Raw genomic sequence first — 17,024 nt, forward strand, 5'->3', positions numbered from 1 at the left:
TGCCCTCCTGTCTGGTTACCCAAGGAAGACAACAGGCTTGACGACTGTGATGCCCTCCTGTCTGGTTACCCAAGGAAGACAACAGGCTTGACGACTGTGATGCCCTCCTGTCTGGTCTACCCAAGGAAGACAACAGGCTTGACGACTGTGATGCTCTCCTGTCTGGTCTACCCAAGGAAGACAACAGGCTTGACGACTGTGATGCTCTCCTGTCTGGTCTACCCAAGGAAGACAACAGGCTTGACGACTGTGATGCCCTCCTGTCTGGTTACCCAAGGAAGACAACAGGCTTGATGACTGTGATGCTCTCCTGTCTGGTTACCCAAGGAAGACAACAGGCTTGACGACTGTGATGCTCTCCTGTCTGGTTACCCAAGGAAGACAACAGGCTTGACGACTGTGATGCTCTCCTGTCTGGTCAACCCAAGGAAGACAACAGGCTTGATGACTGTGATGCTCTCCTGTCTGGTTACCCAAGGAAGACAACAGGCTTGACGACTGTGATGCTCTCCTGTCTGGTTACCCAAGGAAGACAACAGGCTTGACTACTGTGATGCTCTCCTGTCTGGTCAACCCAAGGAAGACAACAGGCTTGACGACTGTGATGCTCTCCTGTCTGGTTACCCAAGGAAGACAACAGGCTTGACTACTGTGATGCTCTCCTGTCTGGTCAACCCAAGGAAGACAACAGGCTTGATGACTGTGATGCTCTCCTGTCTGGTTACCCAAGGAAGACAACAGGCTTGACGACTGTGATGCTCTCCTGTCTGGTTACCCAAGGAAGACAACAGGCTTTACGACTGTGATGCTCTCCTGTCTGGTCAACCCAAGGAAGACAACAGGCTTGACGACTGTGATGCTCTCCTGTCTGGTTACCCAAGGAAGACAACAGGCTTGATGACTGTGATGCTCTCCTGTCTGGTTACCCAAGGAAGACAACAGGCTTGACGACTGTGATGCTCTCCTGTCTGGTTACCCAAGGAAGACAACAGGCTTGACGACTGTGATGCTCTCCTGTCTGGTCAACCCAAGGAAGACATCAGGCTTTACGACTGTGATGCCCTCCTGTCTGGTTACCCAAGGAAGACAACAGGCTTGATGACTGTGATGCTCTCCTGTCTGGTCTACCCAAGGAAGACAACAGGCTTGACGACTGTGATGCTCTCCTGTCTGGTTACCCAAGGAAGACAACAGGCTTTACGACTGTGATGCTCTCCTGTCTGGTCAACCCAAGGAAGACAACAGGCTTGACGACTGTGATGCTCTCCTGTCTGGTTACCCAAGGAAGACAACAGGCTTGATGACTGTGATGCTCTCCTGTCTGGTTACCCAAGGAAGACAACAGGCTTGACGACTGTGATGCTCTCCTGTCTGGTTACCCAAGGAAGACAACAGGCTTGACGACTGTGATGCTCTCCTGTCTGGTTACCCAAGGAAGACAACAGGCTTTACGACTGTGATGCTCTCCTGTCTGGTTACCCAAGGAAGACAACAGGCTTGACGACTGTGATGCTCTCCTGTCTGGTCTACCCAAGGAAGACAACAGGCTTGACGACTGTGATGCCCTCCTGTCTGGTTACCCAAGGAAGACAACAGGCTTGACGACTGTGATGCTCTCCTGTCTGGTTACCCAAGGAAGACAACAGGCTTAACGACTGTGATGCTCTCCTGTCTGGTCTACCCAAGGAAGACAACAGGCTTGACGACTGTGATGCCCTCCTGTCTGGTTACCCAAGGAAGACAACAGGCTTGACGACTGTGATGCTCTCCTGTCTGGTTACCCAAGGAAGACAACAGGCTTAACGACTGTGATGCTCTCCTGTCTGGTTACCCAAGGAAGACAACAGGCTTAACGACTGTGATGCTCTCCTGTCTGGTCTACCCAAGGAAGACAACAGGCTTGACGACTGTGATGCCCTCCTGTCTGGTTACCCAAGGAAGACAACAGGCTTGACGACTGTGATGCTCTCCTGTCTGGTTACCCAAGGAAGACAACAGGCTTAACGACTGTGATGCTCTCCTGTCTGGTTACCCAAGGAAGACCACAGGCTTGACGACTGTGATGCTCTCCTGTCTGGTCTACCCAGATTGATTTGATGATCGATTTCGTGCGTTTCTGTCAGTGTAAAACTATCAAGCTCAACAACTAAAGCTTTTGCCGCTTTCGCCTCCGGCCACTAGCACGCAACTAGCACGCCACTAGCACCACCACTAGCACGCCACTAGCACGTCACTAGCACGCCACTAGCACCACCACTAGCATGCCACTAGCACCCCACTAGCACGCCACTAGCACGCCACTAGCACCACCACTAGCACGCCACTAGCACCACCACTAGCACGCCACTAGCACGCCACTAGCACGCCACTAGCACGCCACTAGCACACCACTAGCACGCCACTAGCACGTCACTAGCACGCCACTAGCACGCCACTAGCACGCCACTAGCACGCCACTAGCACGCCACTAGCACGTCACTAGCACGCCACTAGCACGTCACTAGCACGTCACTAGCACGCCACTAGCACGCCACTAGCACGCCACTAGCACGCCACTAGCACGCCACTAGCACGCCACTAGCACGCCACTAGCACGCCACTAGCACGCCACTAGCACGCCACTAGCACGCCACTAGCACGTCACTAGCACCACCACTAGCACGCTACTAGCACGCCACTAGCACCGCCACTAGCACCGCCACTAGCACGCAACTAGCACCGCCACTAGCACGCCACTAGCACGTCACTAGCACCACCACTAGCACCGCCACTAGCACGCCACTAGCACCGCCACTAGCACATCACTAGCACCACCACTAGCACGCCACTAGCACGCCACTAGCACGTCACTAGCACCACCACTTGCACGCCACTAGCACGCCACTAGCACCACCACTAGCACCCCCCTAACACCGCCACTAGCACCACCACTAGCACCACCACTAGCACGCCACTAGCCCCACCACTAGCACGCCACTAGCACGCCACTAGCACCGCCACTAGCACCGCCACTAGCACGCACCTAGCACTGCCACTAGCACCGCCACTAGCACCGCCACTAGCACCGCCACTAGCACGTCACTAGCACGTCACTAGCACGCTACGAGCACGCCACTAGCACGCCACTAGCACGCCACGCCACTAGCACGCACTAGCACGCTACTAGCACGCCACCAGCACGCCACCAGCACGCTACTAGCACGTCACTAGCACGTCACGAGCATGCCACTAGCACGCGCTAGCGTCGCGTGAATGTTCCCGGAAATAGATTGTAGCTAACTCGCGGCGATCCCAGTGACGTCCCAGAATAAGGCGACAATATTAAAATTACCAAAAGAGTTCGGTCGGCTTTGTGTTTTCATTTTGCCATGTTTTTTTATTTTTAGGATACTTGTATCGTCACAGCCCTAAAACACACTCGTTACTTACTTCCTGTCTTCAGGGTGTGTTCCAGCTTGAGTCCAGCTGTCCGTCAGAACACCACCTGACAGGAACTTACTCTTGATGTCCTGAACCGTCTGCTCCATGGGGACTAAGGAGTTAGAGATCTGCACAGAGAGACAACAAATCAATCACCGCCCTGGGGAGGCTGAGAGACAACCAATCAACAGCAGCCCTGGGGGAGGCTGAGAGACAACCAATCAACAGCAGCCCTGGGGAGGCTGAGAGACAACCAATCAACAGCAGCCCTGGGGAGGCTGAGAGACAACCAATCAACAGCAGCCCTGGGGAGGCTGAGAGACAACCAATCAACAGCAGCCCTGGGGAGGCTGAGAGACAACCAATCAACAGCAGCTCCAGAGATGGGAGGCTGAGAGACAACCAATCAACAGCAGCTCCAGAGATGGGAGGCTGACTGAGAAGATAATAGCCAGAGGCGGGGCCAGAGGGAACAGAGGCTGAGTGATATGTTAAGGGGCGGGGCCAGAGAGAACAGAGGCTGAGTGATAGGTTAGTAGCCAGGGGCGGGGCCAGAGAGAACAGAGGCTGAGTGATATGTTAAGGGGCGGGGCCAGAGAGAACAGAGGCTGAGTGATATGTTAAGGGGCGGGGCCAGAGAGAACAGAGGCTGAGTGATAGGTTAGTAGCCAGGGGCGGGGCCAGAGAGAACAGAGGCTGAGTGATATGTTAAGGGAAGGGCCAGAGAGAACAGAGGCTGAGTGATAGGTTAAGGGGCGGGGCCAGAGGGAACAGAGGCTGAGTGATATGTTAAGGGGCGGGGCCAGAGGGAACAGAGGCTGAGTGATAGGTTAGTAGTCAGGGGAGGGGCCAGAGAGAACAGAGGCTGAGTGATAGATTAGTAGCCAGGGGAGGGGCCAGAGAGAACAGAGGCTGAGTGATATGTTAAGGGGCGGGGCCAGAGAGAACAGAGGCTGAGTGATAGGTTAGTAGTCAGGGGAGGGGCCAGAGGGAACAGAGGCTGAGTGATAGATTAAGGGGCGGGGCCAGAGGGAACAGAGGCTGAGTGATAGGTTAGTAGCCAGGGGCGGGGCCAGAGGGAACAGAGGCTGAGTGATAGGTTAGTAGCCAGGGGAGGGGCCAGAGAGAACAGAGGCTGAGTGATATGTTAAGGGGCGGGGCCAGAGAGAACAGAGGCTGAGTGATAGGTTAGTAGCCAGGGGCGGGGCCAGAGAGAACAGAGGCTGAGTGATAGGTTAAGGGGCGGGGCCAGAGAGAACAGAGGCTGAGTGATAGTTTAGTAGCCATGGGAGGGGCCAGAGAGAACAGAGGCTTGAGTGATAGGTTAGTAGCCAGGGGAGGGGCCAGAGGGAACAGAGGCTGAGTGATAGGTTAGTAGCCAGGGGAGGGGCCAGAGAGAACAGAGGCTTGAGTGATAGGTTAGTAGCCAGGGGAGGGGCCAGAGGGAACAGAGGCTGAGTGATAGATTAAGGGGCGGGGCCAGAGGGAACAGAGGCTGAGTGATAGATTAAGGGGCGGGGCCAGAGGGAACAGAGGATGAGTGATAGGTTAAGGGGCGGGGCCAGAGGGAACAGAGGCTGAGTGATAGGTTAGTAGCCAGGGGCGGGGCCAGAGGGAACAGAGGCTGAGTGATAGGTTAAGGGGCGGGGCCAGAGGGAACAGAGGCTGAGTGATAGGTTAAGGGGCGGGGCCAGAGGGAACAGAGGCTGAGTGATAGGTTAAGGGGCGGGGCCAGAGGGAACAGAAGGTACTTACAAGGACTATTTTCTTCCTCATGTCTGAGATCTCATCGTATTCTGATGACGACAACATATTGGCCTGCAGTAACACCTCATACCTGGGAGAGGAGACAACATATTGGCCTGCATTAACACCTCGTACCTGGGAGAGGAGACAACATATTGGCCTGCATTAACACCTCGTACCTGGGAGAGGAGACAACAACATATTGGCCTGCATTAACACCTCATACCTGGGAGAGGAGACAACAACATATTGGCCTGCAGTAACACCTCATACCTGGGAGAGGAGACAACAACATATTGGCCTGCATTAACACCTCGTACCTGGAAGAGGAGACAACATATTGGCCTGCATTAACACCTCGTACCTGGGAGAGGAGACAACATATTGGCCTGTATTAACACCTCGTACCTGGGAGAGGAGACGACAACATATTGGCCTGCATTAACACCTCGTACCTGGGAGAGGAGACGACAACATATTGGCCTGCATTAACACCTCGTACCTGGGAGAGGAGACAACATATTGGCCTGCATTAACACCTCGTACCTGGGAGAGGGGACAACAACATATTGGCCTGCATTAACACCTTGTACCTGGGAGAGGAGACATCATATTGGCCTGCATTAACACCTCGTACCTGGGAGAGGAGACAACAACATATTGGCCTGCAGTAACACCTCGTACCTGGGAGAGGAGACAACATATTGGCCTGCATTAACACCTCGTACCTGGGAGAGGACACAACAACATATTGGCCTGCATTAACACCTCGTACCTGGGAGAGGAGACAACAACATATTGGCCTGCATTAACACCTCGTACCTGGGAGAGGAGACAACATATTGGCCTGCATTAACACCTCGTACCTGGGAGAGGAGACAACAACATATTGGCCTGCAGTAACACCTCGTACCTGGGAGAGGAGACAACAACATATTGGCCTGCAGTAACACCTCATACCTGGGAGAGGAGACAACAACATATTGGCCTGCATTAACACCTCGTACCTGGGAGAGGAGACAACATATTGGCCTGTATTAACACCTCGTACCTGGGAGAGGAGACAACATATTGGCCTGCATTAACACCTCGTACCTGGGAGAGGAGACAACAACATATTGGCCTGCATTAACACTTCGTACCTGGGAGAGGAGACAACATATTGGCCTGCATTAACACCTCGTACCTGGGAGAGGAGACAACATATTGGCCTGCATTAACACCTCATACCTGGGAGAGGAGACAACAACATATTGGCCTGCATTAACACCTCGTACCTGGGAGAGGGGACAACATATTGGCCTGCATTAACACCTCGTACCTGGGAGAGGAGACAACAACATATTGGCCTGCATTAACACCTCGTACCTGGGAGAGGAGATGACAACATATTGGCCTGTATTAACACCTCGTACCTGGGAGAGGAGACAACATATTGGCCTGCATTAACACCTCATACCTGGGAGAGGAGACAACAACATATTGGCCTGCATTAACACCTCATACCTGGGAGAGGAGACAACAACATATTGGCCTGCAGTAACACCTCGTACCTGGGAGAGGAGACAACATATTGGCCTGCATTAACACCTCGTACCTGGGAGAGGAGACAACATATTGGCCTGCATTAACACCTCGTACCTGGGAGAGGAGACAACATATTGGCCTGTATTAACACCTCGTACCTGGGAGAGGAGACAACATATTGGCCTGTATTAACACCTCGTACCTGGGAGAGGAGACAACAACATATTGGCCTGCATTAACACCTCGTACCTGGGAGAGGAGACAACATATTGGCCTGTATTAACACCTCGTACCTGGGAAAGGAGACAACATATTGGCCTGCATTAACACCTCGTACCTGGGAGAGGAGACAACATATTGGCCTGTATTAACACCTCGTACCTGGGAGAGGAGACGACAACATATTGGCCTGCATTAACACCTCGTACCTGGGAGAGGAGACGACAACATATTGGCCTGCATTAACACCTCGTACCTGGGAGAGGAGACAACATATTGGCCTGCATTAACACCTCGTACCTGGGAGAGGGGACAACAACATATTGGCCTGCATTAACACCTTGTACCTGGGAGAGGAGACATCATATTGGCCTGCATTAACACCTCGTACCTGGGAGAGGAGACAACAACATATTGGCCTGCAGTAACACCTCGTACCTGGGAGAGGAGACAACATATTGGCCTGCATTAACACCTCGTACCTGGGAGAGGACACAACAACATATTGGCCTGCATTAACACCTCGTACCTGGGAGAGGAGACAACAACATATTGGCCTGCATTAACACCTCGTACCTGGGAGAGGAGACAACATATTGGCCTGCATTAACACCTCGTACCTGGGAGAGGAGACAACAACATATTGGCCTGCAGTAACACCTCGTACCTGGGAGAGGAGACAACAACATATTGGCCTGCAGTAACACCTCATACCTGGGAGAGGAGACAACAACATATTGGCCTGCATTAACACCTCGTACCTGGGAGAGGAGACAACATATTGGCCTGTATTAACACCTCGTACCTGGGAGAGGAGACAACATATTGGCCTGCATTAACACCTCGTACCTGGGAGAGGAGACAACAACATATTGGCCTGCATTAACACTTCGTACCTGGGAGAGGAGACAACATATTGGCCTGCATTAACACCTCGTACCTGGGAGAGGGGACAACATATTGGCCTGCATTAACACCTCGTACCTGGGAGAGGAGACAACAACATATTGGCCTGCATTAACACCTCGTACCTGGGAGAGGAGATGACAACATATTGGCCTGTATTAACACCTCGTACCTGGGAGAGGAGACAACATATTGGCCTGCATTAACACCTCGTACCTGGGAGAGGAGACAACAACATATTGGCCTGCATTAACACCTCATACCTGGGAGAGGAGACAACAACATATTGGCCTGCAGTAACACCTCATACCTGGGAGAGGAGACAACATATTGGCCTGCATTAACACCTCGTACCTGGGAGAGGAGACAACATATTGGCCTGCATTAACACCTCGTACCTGGGAGAGGAGACAACATATTGGCCTGCATTAACACCTCGTACCTGGGAGAGGAGACAACATATTGGCCTGCAGTAACACCTCGTACCTGGGAGAGGAGACAACATATTGGCCTGCATTAACACCTCGTACCTGGGAGAGGAGACAACATATTGGCCTGTATTAACACCTCGTACCTGGGAGAGGAGACAACATATTGGCCTGTATTAACACCTCGTACCTGGGAGAGGAGACAACAACATATTGGCCTGCATTAACACCTCGTACCTGGGAGAGGAGACAACATATTGGCCTGCAGTAACACCTCGTACCTGGGAGAGGAGACAACATATTGGCCTGCATTAACACCTCGTACCTGGGAGAGGAGACAACAACATAATGGCCTGCATTAACACCTCGTACCTGGGAGAGGAGACAACAACATATTGGCCTGCATTAACACCTCGTACCTGGGAGAGGAGACAACATATTGGCCTGCATTAACACCTCGTACCTGGGAGAGGAGACAACAACATATTGGCCTGCATTAACACCTCGTACCTGGGAGAGGAGACTACATATTGGCCTGCATTAACACCTCGTACCTGGGAGAGGAGACGACAACATATTGGGCTGCAGTAACACCTCGTACCTGGGAGAGGAGACAACAACATATTGGCCTGCAGTAACACCTCGTACCTGGGAGAGGAGACAACAACATATTGGCCTGCAGTAACACCTCGTACCTGGGAGAGGAGACGACAACATATTGGCCTGCATTAACACCTCGTACCTGGGAGAGGAGACGACATATTGGCCTGCATTAACACCTCGTACCTGGTAGAGGAGACAACGACATATTGGCCTGCATTAACACCTCGTACCTGGGAGAGGAGTCAACATATTGACCTGCATTAACACCTCGTACCTGGGAGAGGAGACAACATATTGACCTGCATTAACACCTCGTACCTGGGAGAGGAGTCAACATATTGACCTGCATTAACACCTCGTACCTGGGAGAGGAGACAACATATTGGCCTGCATTAACACCTCGTACCTGGGAGAGGAGACTACAACATATTGGCCTGCAGTAACACCTCGTACCTGGGAGAGGAGACAACATATTGGCCTGCATTAACACCTCGTACCTGGGAGAGGAGACAACATATTGGCCTGCATTAACACCTCGTACCTGGGAGAGGAGACAACAACATATTGGCCTGCAGTAACACCTCGTACCTGGGAGAGGAGTCAACATATTGACCTGCATTAACACCTCGTACCTGAGAGAGGAGACAACATATTGGCCTGCATTAACACCTCGTACCTGGGAGAGGAGACAACATATTGGCCTGCATTAACACCTCGTACCTGGGAGAGGAGACAACATATTGGCCTGCATTAACACCTCGTACCTGGGAGAGGAGACAACATATTGGCCTGCATTAACACCTCGTACCTGGGAGAGGAGACAACATATTGGCCTGTATTAACACCTCGTACCTGGGAGAGGAGACAACAACATATTGGCCTGCATTAACACCTCGTACCTGGGAGAGGAGATGACAACATATTGGCCTGCATTAACACCTCGTACCTGGGAGAGGAGACAACATATTGGCCTGCATTAACACCTCGTACCTGGGAGAGGAGACAACAACATATTGGCCTGCATTAACACCTCGTACCTGGGAGAGGAGACAACAACATATTGGCCTGCATTAACACCTCGTACCTGGGAGAGGAGATGACAACATATTGGCCTGCATTAACACCTCGTACCTGGGAGAGGAGACAACAACATATTGGCCTGCATTAACACCTCGTACCTGGGAGAGGAGATGACAACATATTGGCCTGCATTAACACCTCGTACCTGGGAGAGGAGACAACATATTGGCCTGCATTAACACCTCGTACCTGGGAGAGGAGACAACAACATATTGGCCTGCATTAACACCTCGTACCTGGGAGAGGAGATGACAACATATTGGCCTGCATTAACACCTCGTACCTGGGAGAGGAGACAACATATTGGCCTGCATTAACACCTCGTACCTGGGAGAGGAGACAACAACATATTGGCCTGCATTAACACCTCGTACCTGGGAGAGGAGACTACATATTGGCCTGCATTAACACCTCGTACCTGGGAGAGGAGACGACAACATATTGGGCTGCAGTAACACCTCGTACCTGGGAGAGGAGACAACAACATATTGGCCTGCAGTAACACCTCGTACCTGGGAGAGGAGACGACAACATATTGGCCTGCATTAACACCTCGTACCTGGGAGAGGAGACGACATATTGGCCTGCATTAACACCTCGTACCTGGTAGAGGAGACAACGACATATTGGCCTGCATTAACACCTCGTACCTGGGAGAGGAGTCAACATATTGACCTGCATTAACACCTCGTACCTGGGAGAGGAGACAACATATTGGCCTGCATTAACACCTCGTACCTGGGAGAGGAGACTACAACATATTGGCCTGCAGTAACACCTCGTACCTGGGAGAGGAGACAACATATTGGCCTGCATTAACACCTCGTACCTGGGAGAGGAGACAACATATTGGCCTGCATTAACACCTCGTACCTGGGAGAGGAGACAACAACATATTGGCCTGCAGTAACACCTCGTACCTGGGAGAGGAGTCAACATATTGACCTGCATTAACACCTCGTACCTGGGAGAGGAGACAACATATTGGCCTGCATTAACACCTCGTACCTGGGAGAGGAGACAACAACATATTGGCCTGCATTAACACCTCGTACCTGGGAGAGGAGACAACATATTGGCCTGCATTAACACCTCGTACCTGGGAGAGGAGACAACATATTGGCCTGCATTAACACCTCGTACCTGGGAGAGGAGACAACATATTGGCCTGCATTAACACCTCGTACCTGGGAGAGGAGACAACATATTGGCCTGCATTAACACCTCGTACCTGGGAGAGGAGACAACAACATATTGGCCTGCATTAACACCTCGTACCTGGGAGAGGAGATGACAACATATTGGCCTGCATTAACACCTCGTACCTGGGAGAGGAGACAACAACATATTGGCCTGCATTAACACCTCGTACCTGGGAGAGGAGACAACATATTGGCCTGCATTAACACCTCGTACCTGGGAGAGGAGACAACATATTGGCCTGCATTAACACCTCGTACCTGGGAGAGGAGACAACAACATATTGGCCTGCATTAACACCTCGTACCTGGGAGAGGAGACTACATATTGGCCTGCATTAACACCTCGTACCTGGGAGAGGAGACGACAACATATTGGGCTGCAGTAACACCTCGTACCTGGGAGAGGAGACAACAACATATTGGCCTGCAGTAACACCTCGTACCTGAGAGAGGAGACAACAACATATTGGCCTGCAGTAACACCTCGTACCTGGGAGAGGAGACGACAACATATTGGCCTGCATTAACACCTCGTACCTGGGAGAGGAGACGACATATTGGCCTGCATTAACACCTCGTACCTGGGAGAGGAGACAACGACATATTGGCCTGTATTAACACCTCGTACCTGGGAGAGGAGACAACATATTGGCCTGCATTAACACCTCGTACCTGGGAGAGGAGACAACATATTGGCCTGCATTAACACCTCGTACCTGGGAGAGGAGACAACAACATATTGGCCTGCAGTAACACCTCGTACCTGGGAGAGGAGACAACAACATATTGGCCTGCATTAACACCTCGTACCTGGGAGAGGAGACAACATATTGGCCTGTATTAACACCTCGTACCTGGGAGAGGAGACAACATATTGGCCTGCATTAACACCTCGTACCTGGGAGAGGAGACAACAACATATTGGCCTGCATTAACACCTCGTACCTGGGAGAGGAGACAACATATTGGCCTGCATTAACACCTCGTACCTGGGAGAGGGGACAACATATTGGCCTGCATTAACACCTCGTACCTGGGAGAGGAGACAACAACATATTGGCCTGCATTAACACCTCGTACCTGGGAGAGGAGACAACAACATATTGGCCTGCATTAACACCTCGTACCTGGGAGAGGAGACAACATATTGGCCTGCATTAACACCTCGTACCTGGGAGAGGGGACAACATATTGGCCTGCATTAACACCTCGTACCTGGGAGAGGAGACAACAACATATTGGCCTGCATTAACACCTCGTACCTGGGAGAGGAGACAACAACATATTGGCCTGCATTAACACCTCGTACCTGGGAGAGGAGACAACAACATATTGGCCTGCATTAACACCTCGTACCTGGGAGAGGAGACAACAACATATTGGCCTGCATTAACACCTCGTACCTGGGAGAGGAGACGACAACATATTGGCCTGTATTAACACCTCGTACCTGGGAGAGGAGACGACAACATATTGGCCTGTATTAACACCTCGTACCTGGGAGAGGAGACAACATATTGGCCTGCCTTAACACCTCGTACCTGAGAGAGGAGACAACATATTGGCCTGCAGTAACACCTCGTACCTGGGAGAGGAGACAACATATTGGCCTGCATTAACACCTCGTACCTGAGAGAGGAGACAACATATTGGCCTGCAGTAACACCTCGTACCTGGGAGAGGAGACAACATATTGGCCTGCAGTAACACCTCGTACCTGGGAGAGGAGACAACATATTGGCCTGCCTTAACACCTCGTACCTGGGAGAGGAGACTACAACATATTGGCCTGCAGTAACACATCGTACCTGGGAGAGGAGACGACAACATATTGGCCTGTATTAACACCTCGTACCTGGGAGAGGAGACAACGACATATTGGCCTGCCTTAACACCTCGTACCTGGGAGAGGAGACGACATATTGGCCTGTATTAACACCTCGTACCTGGGAGAGGAGACAACATATTGGCCTGCATTAACACCTCGTACCTGGGAGAGGAGACAACATATTGGCCTGCATTAACACCTCGTACCTGGGAGAGGAGACAACAACATATTGGCCTGCCTTAACACCTCGTACCTGGGAGAGGAGACAACAACAACGACAACAACACCTCCTGCTGGTTCTATCCTCTGAGGAGCTGGAGGGGAAAAGTGTCTCAACAAATCAAAGTGTGTACTCACAGCTGCTCTGTCCTCTCCAGGATCCGAGCGCAGTAGTGACAGACGTGGATGACCTCTGACTTCTTATGTACCATCTCGCTGTAGTCCTCCTTCATCAACTCACTGAGACAGACAGACAGACAGACAGACAGACAGACAGACAGACAGACAGACAGACAGAGTACCAGTTGAGGGGTATACCAGGTGAACAGTGTACCAGTTGAGGGGTATACCAGGTGAATGTGCTGGTTGTCTGGTGCATTGTAAGGTTTGAGTTAACAGGACTTACATCAGTCCCCTGACTCCCTTCCTGACCAGCTCCTGACAAACCAACAGGGAGTCTGAGGTCTTCCACAGGTGGCCCACGTCTCCTGCAAACGTCTGGACAACGGAGGAAGACATTTTAGGATATTAGTTAGAGGCACCACACACTCCATCCTCCCCCTACGGACACACAGCTTCTATTTTGGGGGGGGGGCATAGGTTAGCAGTGTGGTTAAGGTTAGGATTCAGCTAGTGACCATGCTGCAGAGCTGCCTCCAGAACATGAGTCATCTCAATAAATGGCAACTTGCCCATGTTGAGCTACATGTTGTTTTGTGGCTTTACTCAGGGTGAGAGTCTGACGGACATCTAGCGGATCTCGGTTACCTTGGCATAACCTATACACTGCCTTCTCCTGTCTCAGCCTCCAGTATTTATGCTGCAGTAGTTTATGTGTCGGGGGCTAGGGTCAGTTTGTTATATCTGGAGTACTTCTCCTGTCCTATTCGGTGTCCTGTGTGAATCTAAGTGTGCGTTCTCTAATTCTCTCCTTCTCTCTTTCTTTCCTCTCTCGGAGGACCTGAGCCCTAGGACCATGCCCCAGGACTACCTGACATGATGACTCCTTGCTGTCCCCAGTCCACCTGGCCATGCTGCTGCTCCAGTTTCAACTGGCCTGGGCCCTAGGACCATGTCCCAGGACTACCTGACATGAGGACTCCTTGCTGTCCCCAGTCCACCTGGCCATGCTCCTGCTCCAGTTTCAACTGTTCTGCCTTACTATTATTCAACCATGCTGGTCATTTATGAACATTTGAACATCTTGGCCACGTTCTGTTATAATCTCCACCCGGCACAGCCAGAAGAGGACTGGCCACCCCACATATGCTCTCTCTAATTCTCTCTTTCTTTCTCTCTCTCGGAGGACCTGAGCCCTAGGACCGTGCCCCAGGACTACCTGACATGATGGCTCCTTGCTGTCCCCAGTCCACCTGACTGTGCTGCTGCTCCAGTTTCAACTGTTCTGCCTTATTATTATTCGACCATGCTGGTCATTTATGAACATTTGAACATCTTGGTCATGTTCTGTTATAATCTCTACCCGGCACAGCCAGAAGAGGACTGGCCACCCCACATAGCCCGGTTCCTCTCTAGGTTTCTTCCTAGGTTTTGGCCTTTCTAGGGAGTTTTTCCTAGCCACCGTGCTTTTACACCTGCATTGTTTGCTGTTTGGGGTTTTAGGCTGGGTTTCTGTACAGCACTTTGAGATATCAGCTGATGTACGAACGGCTATATAAATAAATTTGATTTGATTTGATTTCACAAAGTATTCAGACCCCTTGAATGTTCCCACATTTTGTTACATTACAGCCTTATTCTATAATGGCTTCAAATGTTTTTTACACACAATACCCTATAATGACATCACAATACCCCATAATGACATCACAATACCCCATAATGACATCACAATGCCCCATAATGACATCACAATACCCCATAATGACATCACAATGCCCCATAATGACATCACAATACCCCATAATGACATCACAATACCCCATAAAGACATCACAATACCCCATAAAGACATCACAATACCCCATAAAGACATCACAATACCCCATAAAGACAACTCAGAAACAGTTTCTGTTAAAATAAAATAAAACGGAAATATCACATTTACATAAGTGTTCAGACCCTTTACTCAGTACTTTGTTGAAGCACCTCTCAGATTACAGCCTTAAGTCTTCGTATGACGCTACAAGCTTGGCACACCTGTATTTGGGGAGTTTCTCCCATTCTTCTCTGCAGATCCTCTCAAGCTCTGTCAGGTTGGATGGGGAGCGTCGCTGCACAGCTATTTTCAGGTCTCTCCAGAGATGTTCGATCGGTTTCAAGTCCGAGCTCTGGCCGGGCCACTCAAGGACATTCAGAGACTTGTCCCGAAGCCACTCCTGGGTTGTCTTGGTTGTGTGCTTAGGGTCGTTGTCCTGTTGGAAGGTGAACCATCACCATTCAAATTGTAGAAACATCTCAAGGATGATCAATGGAAACAGGATGCACCTGAGCTCAATTTCGAGACTCATAGCAAAGGGTCTGAATACTTTTGTTAATAAGGTATTGTTTTTTATTTTATTTTTATACATTTTCAAAAATTTCTAAAAACCAGTTTTCGCTTTGTCATTATGGGGTATTGTGATGTCATTATGGGGTATTGTGATGTCATTATGGAGTATTGTGATGTCATTATGGGGTATTGTGATGTCATTATGGGGTATTGTGTGTAGATTGACGAGGATTTTTATTTATTTAATCATTTTAGAATAAGTAACTGACGTAACAAAATGTGGAAAAGGGGAAGAAGGGGTCTGAATACTTTCTGAATGCCCTGCAGCATGAACATTTAGTTACCTTGGCATAGCTGGCATAATATTTAGTTACCTTGGCATAGCTGGCATCCAGGTCCAGATCGTAGCGAGGCTGGACTTTAGGAGGACTCGCTGTGGAGATCAATAGAGACTGAGGTTAACAGACAGACAGACAGACAGATAGATAGAGACTGAGGTCTGTTAACCTCAGTTTCCGTCTGCCCGTTAACCTCAGTCTCCGTCTGCCCGTTAACCTCAGTCTCCGTCTGCCCGTTAACCTCAGTCTCCGTCTGCCCGTTAACCTCAGTCTCCGTCTGTCCGTTAACCTCAGTCTCCGTCTGTCCGTTAACCTCAGTCTCCGTCTGTCCGTTAACCTCAGTCTCCGTCTGCCCGTTAACCTCAGTCTCCGTCTGCCCGTTAACCTCAGTCTCCGTCTGCCCGTTAACCTCAGTCTCCGTCTGCCCGTTAACCTCAGTCTCCGTCTGTCGTTAACCTCAGTCTCCGTCTGCCGTTAACCTCAGTCTCCGTCTGCCCGTTAACCTCAGTCTCCGTCTGCCGTTAACCTCAGTCTCTGTCTGCCGTTAACCTCAGTCTCAGTCTGCCGTTAACCTCAGTCTGTCGTTAACCTCAGTCTGTTGTTAACCTCAGTCTGTCGGTAATCCTCAGTCTGTCGGTAATCTCAGTCTGTCGTTAACCTCAGTCTGTCGTTAACCTCAGTCGTCTGCCGTTAACCTAGGTCTCCGTCTGCCGTTAACCTCAGTCTCCGTCTGCCGTTAACCTCAGTCTCTGTCTCGTTAACCTCAGTCTCCGTCTGCCCGTTAACCTCAGTCTCCGTCTGTCGTTAACCTCAGTCTCCGTCTGCCGTTAACCTCAGTCTCCGTCTGCCCGTTAACCTCAGTCTCCGTCTGCCGTTAACCTCAGTCTCTGTCTGCCGTTAACCTCAGTCTCAGTCTGCCGTTAACCTCAGTCTAACCTCAGTCTGCCGTTAACCTCAGTCTGTCGGTAATCCTCAGTCTGTCGGTAATCCTCAGTCTCAGTCGTTAACCTCAGTCTGTCGTTAACCTCAGTCTTAACCTCTGTCCGTTAACCTAGG

At 50.8% G+C, this 17,024-nt stretch overlaps 1 protein-coding gene across 1 annotated transcript in view; it reads right to left on the reverse strand.

Annotated features, from left to right (window-relative positions):
* LOC127921842 (serine/threonine-protein kinase TBK1-like) overlaps nucleotides 1–17,024 on the reverse strand; it is a gene marked incomplete at its 5' end in the record, with an annotated part of 51,621 nt that overhangs the window by 16,634 nt on the left and 17,963 nt on the right. The window contains 5 exons of the mRNA XM_052505429.1: nucleotides 3,430–3,548; nucleotides 5,176–5,257; nucleotides 13,317–13,418; nucleotides 13,585–13,676; nucleotides 16,005–16,063. Of these exons, the coding sequence (XP_052361389.1) occupies nucleotides 3,430–3,548; nucleotides 5,176–5,257; nucleotides 13,317–13,418; nucleotides 13,585–13,676; nucleotides 16,005–16,063 (454 nt within the window). The remainder of the gene's footprint in view (nucleotides 1–3,429; nucleotides 3,549–5,175; nucleotides 5,258–13,316; nucleotides 13,419–13,584; nucleotides 13,677–16,004; nucleotides 16,064–17,024) is intronic.

The sequence above is a fragment of the Oncorhynchus keta genome, unplaced genomic scaffold, assembly GCF_023373465.1.
Source record: "Oncorhynchus keta strain PuntledgeMale-10-30-2019 unplaced genomic scaffold, Oket_V2 Un_contig_23839_pilon_pilon, whole genome shotgun sequence".
NCBI lineage: Eukaryota > Metazoa > Chordata > Actinopteri > Salmoniformes > Salmonidae > Oncorhynchus > Oncorhynchus keta.